General features: G+C 35.9%; 1 protein-coding gene across 1 annotated transcript in view; it reads left to right on the top strand.

Moving 5' to 3' along the window:
• Positions 1-12,363, top strand: part of GAS2 (growth arrest specific 2) — a 126,958-nt gene that overhangs the window by 56,415 nt on the left and 58,180 nt on the right. The window contains exons 5-6 of the mRNA XM_025879045.2: positions 1,650-1,713; positions 10,915-11,056. Coding sequence (XP_025734830.1) covers positions 1,650-1,713; positions 10,915-11,056 — 206 coding nt within the window. The remainder of the gene's footprint in view (positions 1-1,649; positions 1,714-10,914; positions 11,057-12,363) is intronic.

The following is a 12,363-nucleotide window of genomic DNA, read 5'->3' as shown; positions in this document are numbered from 1 at the left end:
ATGGATAGGATTTTTTTTAAAGCCTGACTCAGAAAGAATTGATTATCTAGACAGAAAGATTGATTTTCATTTGTTTGCTTCTGTTTGGTGATGTTTGTGATTGTTCTCTTTTTGAAATTGATGCCCATGTGATATTATGGTCCATATATTATATTGCACTGAAGTTGATTTAATGAAGTTGTGAAGTTTGTATCATTCTAGCCAGAGTCAACCACTGGTGCATTTGAAATTGGAGTTATTAACTATCCTTATTTTTAGATTGTTTAATTAGAAATAACTTTAGGCTTCCTGATTAAGGGAATTCACTCAGGGTCAGCTAAAGCTAAACTTTATGTTACCAAGAATTGAAATATTCTGTAATTGAGATTTTCCATAATTCTATTTTAATGAACATTGTTGAGGGGAATAGAAGTTATTTTGTGAGATTCAAAGGTGACATTTTATAACAAGATAATAAAATTGTGTCTGTTTAAAGCCAATTATATACTTTTACAATCCAAGTAAATGTTTTCTTTCTATTCACCACAGACTCCTAATAAATTTCATTCTGATGTCTGTGGACCAAATATTACCACTACCATAATCTGTGGAGTGAAAGAATTAGATATTAAAGTTAAAGGAATAGAATAATGTTGGGAAATAGAATTATTACAAAATTCTGTGTTTAAGAATTAAAACAATATTACTCTTTTTCTTAAAATTTATCAATAAGCTATCAATAGGCTAGTATTTTCTTTTATCAAGATATTGTCTATGTAAAGACCATTCTCAGTACATTATATTTTTTCAATATCTATTGGCTTTATTAGGTGCAGTATATAACAATATTTTTAAAATTCTCTAATCTTTTTAAAAAGAGAGCAATATAAGCAGGACATACACTTTTGGTAGGCTCAACATATGCAAGTATGATTTGTCAGCATTACTGAATGTGTCCAAAGCAATTCGTAAAGCAAGATTTATTAAGTAATCAGATTATATTAGAATCTGATCAATACAAAGAACAGTCTTCTAATTTGCTCATTTTATGGGCAAAGTTAGCTGTTAGTATATATTGATACATATTTACAAATCCATTCAGTTGAAAGTATATCTTTCTAAAGTATCATTTAATCAGACTTGATTAGGAGAGGACATCAAGTTTCAGAGTCTCATTGATGTCACTACTTGGAGGATAACAATGGCATTTTTATCCTTATTCATTGTATTATTTCGCTCAAATCACTGGTGAAGATAGACTCAGGATTTTTAAGAGTCCCTTCTTGCTCCATAGTCTTCTGTGTGCTATGTATTTTTAAATATCAACTATTTATATCATAATGACAACTACATATATTTCCAAGATTGACTTATTAATACTACCTAATAAAAGAGAAACATTTTCAGGATGAGATTTACTCAGGGTGAGATTTTCTGAGACTCATGACTTTGAGAAGGGAGGTTAGGCAGAGAGTTTTGAAAACTGCGTTAAGACTTCAGTAGAGCTAAGTGTACCATAGGATGGGATGGTTTCTGTGAATGTGAGAACGAAGACTAGATCATTTATGGGAAGCATGAGGGATGAGAGGTCATTGGCAAGCCTGTTCACGATTGAGCTGTTTTACAATCCCTTCTATTATAAAGGTGTCCACCTCTGTCTTGTCTTTCAGTCCTCCACAAGCAACCCAGAGAAGTATGTCTCTGTTTGCTAGAGCTTGGCCGGATTGCAGCCAGGTAGGTCAAACTGCTGCCACTATGTTAAGATGTGGGCCATCTCAGCATTGAAGCAACTGAGGAGCTTCCTGGCTTTGCATTGTTAATTTAACCTGGGTATTGAGAAGCTACTCTTTCAAATATAATCAGTACAAACATCAAGAGGAGTTGTTCAAACTAAAAGCATGCTACCAATATTCCTAGCCCCACGATCGTGTCAAAGCCACTACGTCTAATAAGCATTTACTAAAAGCATATCCTCTCGTCCAATACATTTTCCCTCCATCCTTTTCTTGGGGGGTAGGGGAAGGTCTTGTACATGAAGTTGTGTGTGACTATTACTCTTTCCACTAAAGTCTGTTCCTGTTATGTCTCTCTCTCCCAACTCCTTCACCTCCTCTCTCCCTGTTTATTCTTTATAATAATTATTAATTCTTAATATAATCCCTAAAATCATCTAATATTTAATGAATTTATTAAAATTTAATAATTTTAATACCTGTCTCCTCTGTTGTTCCTTTTTTCTCATTTTCTCTCATTCAACATCCCATCTCTCAGGTCTTTTAGCTTCTACTTCTAAGTGGGGAGATAGTTTTTCAATTATTCTCCGTATTTTGATTAGAGAAAGGCATAGAATATTATCCTTCAGAGGTGAAAATATGTATGGAATCATTTTCTTCTAGGAAAAAAGAAGTAATTGTAAAAGTCACAATCATAGCTAAATAGAGAAAGGGACTTTATTACCTCAGCTGACTTGCTTTGGTTTCATATCTTATCTTTCATTATCTTGCAAGTGACCAAACAGATCTTCCGACAGTTCTGTGAAGCTGAAAGAATTAGAAACGAGGATGTAAGTGGTTGAAGAAGTCTTGATTCAAAATTAAATTAAGAATTAATTAGATGTTTTTTTCATCAAGATCTGAGTACACTTTTAGGATACAGATCAGATGAGCCAATGAGATAAAGGGAGAGCTAGCTCTGGGTGAAAGTTCTCAAAGAGAAATTTATAAAGATAATCAGGGTAAAGAAGATACAAGGTGCACACATCAGCAAATTACAGCAATAGGTAGAAAGCTTGCTGCCAGCGAATAGACCTGGGTTTTTTGTTTGTTTTTGTTTTTGTTTTTGATCCAATGGAAAGTTAACCTGCAATCAGAAGTAACTCCAAGTTCCATAAAACATGATAGCCAACATAATCTCAACAAATTGTATGTCAGGTATAAATTTTACTTTACCACACTAAGCGTGTACGAGGAAGATTCTTTAATTAAAAAAAATTTCAAATTAAATATGACTGAGACTCCACTCAAAGTGAAAGAGCCAATTTGAGACGTTTGGAGTTTTCCCTATTCTCTCCCATACTGCTCCAGATACTGTGTGAAGGCCTTGGGAGAGGGTCCCCTAGTTCTCTGTCCACTGCTGGGACGTAGTTTGAGCTTGTAGTGTCCAACTCTTCCTTTGGACCCCACTCCCCTACAGAGCCATCACCGTCCTGGGTTCTATGAGGGAGCAAGACAAATGTATCAGTTGCTTCTAGGACTCTGCCAAGCCACCCAGTCTTGGGCAAACAACCTTGAGTCAGAGGAATAGATATCCTTTGGACTCTACAGATAGCCCCTAAAAAGGGGGAAATTAAAAATACGGGGGAAGGAAAACACACAAAGTAAAATCTCAACAAATGAGCAGTTGCCATGAAATGTTAGAAACATGGATGGTTCCTACTTAACAGATTAGGCAGAACACTTTTTGTTCAGTTGTTTATTTATACTGCTAGAATATTCTAAAGTGCCAGATTCCATTTTGTAGTTTTAATAATCTAAATATAGGAATCAAATCAGCATCATGATCTTGAAAGCCGTGATATGCAGGTAAAGAGAAGGAGTTGCACCATCTGCAGAATTAGCCATGAGATGTCATTATCCTCTTGTTTAGTTTGTGTTATTTGCCTGTTCCCTGGATTTATTTTATTTTTTGTAATTACACTTTTTATTACTGGAACACTGGGATTAGGAATCTGGCTGAACCAGACTTTTTAACTATGACAGAGTCATCAAAGGAGGAGACATGCTACCCAGTGACATAATCCCTTTAGAAATCCCCATTCCTTCAGCTTCAAGTCTGGCATAAATTGCCCCTTTCCATAGTATATAAAAAAAATTAAAATCTTAATTTTAATGACAGAGAATTATAATGGCCTGGTCAATTTCATGGGGAAGGATCATTTCAAGTTTTGTGGGGGTTTTTCCCCCCAATTATTTTGAAATTGAGATTCTGGGTTGCTCCATTTCTTTATTCTTGTTTTTTTTAACCAGTTTATTGGGTGACATACAAAATGCTGTACATATTTAATGTATACAGGTTGATGAGTTTGGAGGTAAGTGTATATCTGTGAAACCATACTGCAATCTATGCCATCAATCTATCCATCACCCCTCAAATTTTCATCCTGCCATTATTATTATCATCATCGTCACCATCATCATTGTTATTGATGATAAGAATGGGTTGCTCCATTTCTGACCACACTTATAACCATGTAAGCTGGTGAAAGCAGTAATTATTCATATTACAAAAATATTACTAATTTCACAAAGGAATTATCTAAAGATTAAGATAACCTTATGTTACAATGCTCAATTTATAAACCTTGTTATTTATTTTCTTCACTTACTTGAGTGATGTGAAATACTGCACTTACACAGAAAACCAGAAAATATGCTGAGATCATTCGGGGTGTTACTTTTGTTGTGTGCAGCATAAGGTAAAACAGTTGAATACCAATTGGATAGATTGAACATTTAAATATAGATGTCTACTTAAGTTTCTGTACACATTTGAAGATCTTTTTTTTTTTTTATCGAATGGAAGTTCAGTTGTGCTTTAGAGACAGCAACCCAATAAACCCAAATTTCACTCCCTACACTATATGTTGGAGCATATTAGTTAAAGGGAAAAAAGGAAAATTCATCCACCTGATCTAATTTGACTCCTAAATTTTTCTTTGAACAGAAAGAAATTTAAAACTATGTCTGCATCTTTATTTTGTGCTTCCTCCTCGTCCCGCCCCTCCATAGAGGATTACATAAATTATTGAGTTAAGACATCTTTAGCCAAAACTAGAAGTGATTTGGGGAGAGCTCTTATGACTCAGTACATTAATCTGGACACACACTAGATGAGTTTTGACCATAACGGAATTCCCAGTACAATCTTATGAGTTGTGAGCATTTTTTTAATAATCACTGACAGATGATGCTTTTGTATATTTGATTCTAAACATTAACTCCTTAAAATTACACAAATGTCATCTTAAAAACATCAACATCACTTCGGGTATGATTCTCAAGATGTTTCTGATTCTCTGCCATGTTTTCCTGCCTGGGGACACTCAGTGAAGCTCCTTTGAGAACTGTGTGGGCTTCTCTGAAATCTGAGATGGGAGAATAAGACCGCTTATTTTTGTTCTCATGGGTAAAACTTCCTTTTATTTTCGACTAAATAGAGCTATCATCACTGGAGAGTGAAATCCTGTTGTTAATATTTCAGAAACCGTGTCCGTTTCTGAGTGTAAAATATGTTTGTTCTCCTTTTGAAAAGTAAAATGCTCAGCAAAAGCAGGTCAATAAAACCTGAAAGATCTTTTTAATGACAATGCTTTGACATTCATTGCTGAAAAATATTCCTATGAAGTCAGCCTTTTTACAGACTACAGAATTAAGATTAGCTTTATGCTAAAAGTTAAAAACTTTTGATATTTTGGTTTGGGGCCATAATCAATAATTAATATCTTAGTGGAGCTTTTTATATGATTATTTTTGAGTGCTTCCTTAATTTTGAACAAAATTTATGACCATTTGAAAGAAATATACTTGGTGAACATTTTTGTTAGTCTATTTCAATCCATGGCCTAATGAAGTGTTGCTTAAAATATATTCTTATACAAGGTTTATTAATTAACACATCCTATTTAAAGCACTTGACTCTGACTGCTAAGAATATCACATGTCTTCACATGGGTGAAATTTCCTTCCAAATGTAAATCTATCTTTAAATTACTTCAAAACAGAATAAAAATAGGGCAAAACTATCTTGCAAGAATCTATAAACTGTCTGTTAACTATAAACTCATCTGTTTATCTATAAATTTATCTGCCTTAAGAAGGGGGAGTTTCTAAAATGTGTCCCCCTAACTCTACTGAAATAGGTCCCAGATGTCTTTTTCTTTTTTTTTTGAATACTCTAGTCTACTAAATAGTTTGAATAAATTCTCTAGTTCAGGGCTCAGTTTGAAAGCTCAATTATGTCATCTAGACCAATCTCAAAAATCATGTCATGTGCCAGAAAAATGAAAAAGCCATTCCTAGAACCTCTTCATAAAGTCATTAACCAGAAGACACTTTCCCTGGCACTTTGCTTTTTTTTTTTTCAATGAGACAAAACCAGAGTCCTTGCCCTTTCATTATTCACTCTACTCTCCTGTCACTGGGGTATACAGATGTGAGGGTTTGGTTTTAGTGAATTCAACCTTCTTGCTATCTTTAGTTTGACCCTTATTCAGTGTGAAAACAACAAACTCTCTCTCCCAAAACTCAAAAATCTTATAGCTGGAAAGGAGTAGAAAATAGTATAGATTTGTGAAAACCTCACAGACAAAGTAGAAACATGAAGTGGTATAGAATTAATCACGGAAACCAGAATAAAGCAACCTTTTGGAGAGTAGAAAAAAAGACCTATTTGGTGACTAAGTTGGCTTGCAGGTGTGAGCCCCCAGGCCCAGGGGAATGTCATGATTTACAGCCTGTTGACATCTCCAGACAGACAGGAAGCCAATGAATCGTATTTAAGTGTGCATTTTGGGACTGGCTGACTCTACCCTAGGCAGCTTGAAGTATTTAAAAGCCAATATAAGCAGAGATTTGGAGCTTAGTGTTGATTCCCTGTGTTCAGTGGCAGAGCTAATTTTCAGCATTCCCAGATAAAGAAAAAAATCTCCAGGGCAAGGCTTTCCATGTATGACTTTGTTACCAGCTTCATTCAAACTTAGTCTAGTTTGTATCAGACATGGTGAAGCCTGTTGTTCCTCTAGTAACATATTATTATTTTACTTTGTAAAAAAGAGAGAGAGAGAGAGAGAGAGAGAAAGAGAGAAAGAAAAAAAGAAAAGTAAAAAATTATGGGGCCTATTCCTGAAAGGTGGCCTGAATCCACCGACAAGTGAAATCATATTTTCCAACTGGCTTAATTTATACATTTGAATATGATGTTTTAACTTATGATTGACTTTTAGTTGGCCGTGAATTCTAGTGTGTTAAATTCCTCTAGCTTCACTGCCCAGTTTGTGTTATTCTCTTAAGGACATTAAATATAACACAAGTTTGTACCTTGATGGACTAAGTATTCAAAGAAGTCTAGGCAGATTAAAAAGAGTTACCTACTGAAGTTCATCCAGGGAGTGAGGAGCAAAGCTGAGTTTCTAACTTGCTCTGCTACATCCAGCACTGAGCTATTTCTGCTGTTTCATAATTCTAGGAAAACTGATATAAAGAAAGCCTAGAATAAGTTCCTTTGTAAAGGATACAAACAATAGTAATAATATAAACAGTAGTAATAATACTACCTTACATCTTAATTTTCAGGCCCTTATATTATTTCATTTGGTGGTATAATATATTTTTCAAAAAGCTTTGGCAAAAGCATCTTTGTGCTGCAGGTTCCTAGTGGTAAAACCTTTGATACATCCATTATCAACACAATTTCAGAGGCTGTGCCATGTGTTAGACACTGTACTGAGCATGTAATGGATACTTTTTTTAAAGATTGTATTCATTCCTTTGAGAGAGAGAGAGCAAGCTCACAAGCAGGGGAGAGGCAGAGAGAGAATCAGACTCCCCTCTGGGCAGGGACCCAACATGGGGCTCCATCCCAGGACCTGGAGATCATGACCTGAGCTGAAGGCAGACACTTAACCATCTGAGCCACCCAGGCACCCACAACATTAAAACACAGAAGTTAGAATTTCCATTTTACATTGAACTTACAAGGAGGCTCAGAAATAATGTATGTCAGGATGCCCAACTGTGCTGGGTACATTGAAGATGTTCAATAGCAGCTGCTGTTCTACCATCCTCCCTCCCTCCCCACACCATGACATCAGACCTCTGAGGCAGGCCATTTTCATTTCTACTTTCCTGATAGAAAACAGACTTCTAGAGGTTAAGTGATTTGCTACATTTAAAACGTAGGTTAATGGCACAGTGAGCTCAAGTCTACCTCAGGGAAGAATGATACACAAATCTCCATGTGAGTGTTGTTGGTACTTGTCAACAGTAATGAGATGCTGAGTTGATTTCAGTGTAATTAATGAAGTACTAGAAAGAAAAAAATATATATTTGGTTTAGTTTTGGATAGGGTTTAAAATCTTCTGGAAAAACTTTTGGTAAAGCATTTATGTGCACTTAATATTGACATGTTTTATTAAAGTGATATGCAATTGGGGTGCCTCGATAGCTCAGTTAAGTGTCGGACTCCTGGTTTCAGCTCACGTCATGATCTCAGGGTCATGAGATCAAGCCCCTCCACCAGCTCTGTACTCATCCGGGGAGTCTGCTTAAGATTCTCCCTCCCTCTTTCTCTCCTTCTGCCTTTCCCCCTGTTCATGTGCACTCTAAATAAATAAATAAATAAATAAATAAATAAATAATAAATAAATAAATAAATAAATAAAACCTTAAAAAAATAAAGTGACATGCAACTAAAGATCCAGAACAATGAAATCAAACTCGTATCTGGAACCCAAAATTATTATTATATGATACCATGGTATTTTTTTTCCATTCACGTGGCAACTCTTTAAGTACGTACTGTGTGCCAGGATCTATGCTAGCTCTTGGGATGCTATGAACTAGACACTGGTCTCTACTGATACAGATTTGCAGTCTAGTGCATGTTTCCATTATGTCTCATTAACTGGATAATATATATAAAACATTAGAAATATGAATGATGCCTAGGTCTTTTAGCTAATGATTTATTTAGCTAAAAATTATTCTGTTCAATAGTGACGGTTCTCAAAAAAGCAGTTGTTCAGTTGAGTTATGACAGCCTAAACCGTTTTGTACTAAATTCTAAGTTTTCGGCTCTTAAAGAGATTCTGACACAGTGTGCATCCTTATCCTCTAAATTCTGAAAAAATATTGAAAATGAAATGAAAGAGTTGCAGATGGAACATCAAATTTCTACTGATAAGATCCAAGTTGACAAAACCAGAAAGGGAGACCAACCATAAAAGACTCTTAATCTCAGGAAACAAACTGAGGGTTGCTGGAGTGGTGGGGGGTGGGAGGGATGGGGTGGCTGGGTGATGGACATTGGGGAGGGTATGTGCTACGGCGAGCGCTGTGTATTGTATAAGACTGATGGATCACAGACCTGTACCTCTGAAACAAATAATACATTATATGTAAATTAAAAAAATAAAAAATAAATTTAAAAACAAATCCAAGTTGAGAGACATGCTTAGTGTCTTTAACTGACCTCCAGAAATACGCCAATTAACTACCTAATTACAAACAAAGATGGATAGGGTGGAGTTTTCTATGGAGGTCTTTCTGGGGGTAGCTTCTTCCCTAGAAGAAGAGTGAACTGAGTCAACCATGCTCAACTGATTCTTAGATTTTACAATTTGATAAATCCCTTCATCTTGTTGGAGAAGAGTGAGTAATGAAAGAGAGAGGCCAGCAATTGAACTAATTTAGCACCCTCGACAAGAACAAAATATCAAGAGTGGGGAAATTCTTCCTCTGGAAGTGTATCCTGAACACATGTGTGATGATGTGAGTTAAAATAAGCCATTAGAACAGGACAATAATCTAAGCTTTTGCACTTAATGATCTTTTAAATATATTATTCACTCTGCGGTAGTAGACATACTGTCTACATATTTATTCTCTCTGGGTAGATTATTTTCTTTGTAGATTATCCATAACCTATTTTTTAACTTTCCAAATGACATTTTCCTCTCCTTTCTAACATGTAATCACCTGATTAAAAGGTCAGAGAAAAAGAGCTTCAGCCCTACACTGAGAAAATCTGGATTTGCATCTTTGTCTTGCTCCTAGCTAATTCTGTACCCTTTCTGGATCTTTATTCTTTATTCTGTAAAAATTTAAGAGTATAACTAGATGATCCCAAAGGTCCTTCAACTCTCAAATTCTGGTATTATCTTTGGTCTTCTCCACCTAGGTAAACTGATATGCATCTAAGAAACCAAACCAATTAAAATTTAGCCTAAGAAAAATATGATTATGGGAGAGAAGAATGCCAATAACAATGACATCTCTCTTTTTGAACTTCTATAATATTGATAATTTACAACACATAATTTTTAACATTGTTATTCTAAATTATTTCTCTATTCGCTCTTATTCATTTTCTTTCACTGTACCCCTATACATGCTTTCATTACATTGTTTTTAAGTGTATAACCTATGACACAGTATAACCCCACACTACATCGTTCTGGGCTCAGAGGAGGTGTACAATTAACAGTGAATTTCTTCTCTGTTAAGTCATTTAAGGATGTTCATTTTGGGGATTGCTATTTTCATCTTTAACAAGCTTGTATTCAAAGTAGGAATTCGGGGCGCCTGGGTGGCTCAGTCATTAAGCGTCTGCCTTCGGCTCAGGTCATGATCCCGGGGTCCTGGGATGAAGCCCCGCATCAAGCCCCACATCGGGCTCCCTGCTCAGTGGGGAGCCTGCTTCTCCCTCTCCCCCACTCCCCCTGCTTGTGCTCACTCTCTCGCTCTCTCTCTGTCAAATCAATCAATCAATCAATCTTAAAAAAATAGGAATTCAATTACAAATCTCTAAGCTAGTAAATCTAAAAGCTGAAGACTAAATTTTACATGATAATTCATGTTATTGCCTCAATATATTACATGGAGTATTTTTATTCTTAATATGTCAGGTGTCTATTCATGTGTCTATATACATATCTAAACATAAGTGTATACATATGTATCTATATCAAAATCAGATATATGTGTTTTTTCCTGCTTAAAAGGAGGCCAATTTAAGAACTCACCATTTCAGTGCCAGAGAAAGTTAGTTTTAAAAAAAAGTCAGCAATTTGGTCCTATGGCATTCATGATCAAATGTAACGTATGGTAAGTGTGTCATTATAAGTTATGTGTGTGTATTGATCTGGTGTCTTTTAAAAGGTATGGTGTGGAACCTCCTGGTTTGATAAAATTGGAAAAAGAGATTGAACAAGAAGAAACACTTTCTGCTCCTTCTCCTTCACCTTCTCCTTCATCAAAATCTTCTGGAAAAAAGAGTACGGGAAACTTACTGGATGATGCAGTAAGTAAAATTGGTTGGATTTCTTACCAGCCCTTAGTCTTTTCTGAACTTCAAAACTCATTCTGTACAATCTTTCGTCAATCTAACCTTTACCTATTTCAATTTCATTGAAATTCATTTTTAAATCCTATGAAAAAGTTTGTAGAACTACAACAGTAGAAGTAGTCATTTTGAGATTCAAACCTGAGCCAGTCATTTAAAATAATGCGTCACTGAATTCTACTGAGTAGTATTTAAAATTTTAGGATAATAAGTTAACTTCCTAAAAATTATCTTTGCAAACAGTTCAACCTTGATAGTTTTGGTTCATGGTTGTTTCACAGATAAGAAGCTGGAGGCAGAAGAGAACATCAATCTGCCACAGAGAACAGAGTTGCCCTTTGCTCCCTGTCTGCTCTTGGCCAGGATCTATCATTGTTTTTCAAGGGCTCTTGTTATCACAAGGCTCCTTTCTTGTTGGAGAAACTTAAGCAGGAATTGAATCACCTGCCGAAGGGAGAGGAGCTTAGATTCCAACTCAGTTTTGCTAACTGTCTGGGGTCCCCACCTCTCTCCTTAGCAGATTACTATCTTTGGCAGATTAGGGAATGTTTTCGTAGACCCTCATAATCACAGCAAACAGATTCTGGAAGGAAGAGCAACCTGGATGAATTAAAACTCTCTGGCTCCTGTGCTGTCTGTTATAAGTAGTTCTTGGTTATAAGAAGTGTGTTTGATTGTGTGCCTGCATTCACCTCCCAGCACACAGACTGAGTGCAAATCTCAAAAGTACCTGGGCAGTTGTTCAAAAAGTAGTTACCTCAGGGATGATAGACTGAAGTATGTCTCCTACATGGAAAGGTCCTCAGAAACTAGCCCCAACCGTAATGCACTTATATGGAATAGGCAGGACTGAAAAGCAGTGCTGGCCCATAGCTGAGAGTCTCCTTCTCTAGGGTCTGAGCTGCAAAGAGCTGGGAAAATGGCTGACTGACACTGTAGGATGTGGAAGACAGATTGCCTTTTGCTTTTCCCCATGTGACACTATGGCCTATATTGCAGATTCAGAGAAGCAGAAGTACAATTTGACAGATTGAGAATTTCCATTTCTAAGGGCAGCCAAGTTAAAACTTACCCTGTCAAGATGTTTTAGCCAAAATCAGTTTAATTTAGTTTCTTTTGTTCAATCCACTCAGGAATTAAAGCCTAGGAAGGGCATTTTAATCCAATGCCATCTAAAAGGATTTTAAAATCACAGGGCTGTTTTTAGGATTGGTCACATGCCTTCCTTGTCATAGTATTTCATTTTTATTGTATAAGGAAATTGA

This window comes from Callorhinus ursinus, unplaced genomic scaffold (assembly GCF_003265705.2).
Source record: "Callorhinus ursinus isolate GAN/ISIS: 27379988/994484 unplaced genomic scaffold, GSC_fseal_2.0 scaffold21, whole genome shotgun sequence".
NCBI classification, from domain to species: Eukaryota; Metazoa; Chordata; class Mammalia; order Carnivora; family Otariidae; genus Callorhinus; species Callorhinus ursinus.
The sequence above is the reverse complement of the archived record's forward strand: the minus strand, read 5'-3'. Positions and strand labels throughout refer to the sequence as shown.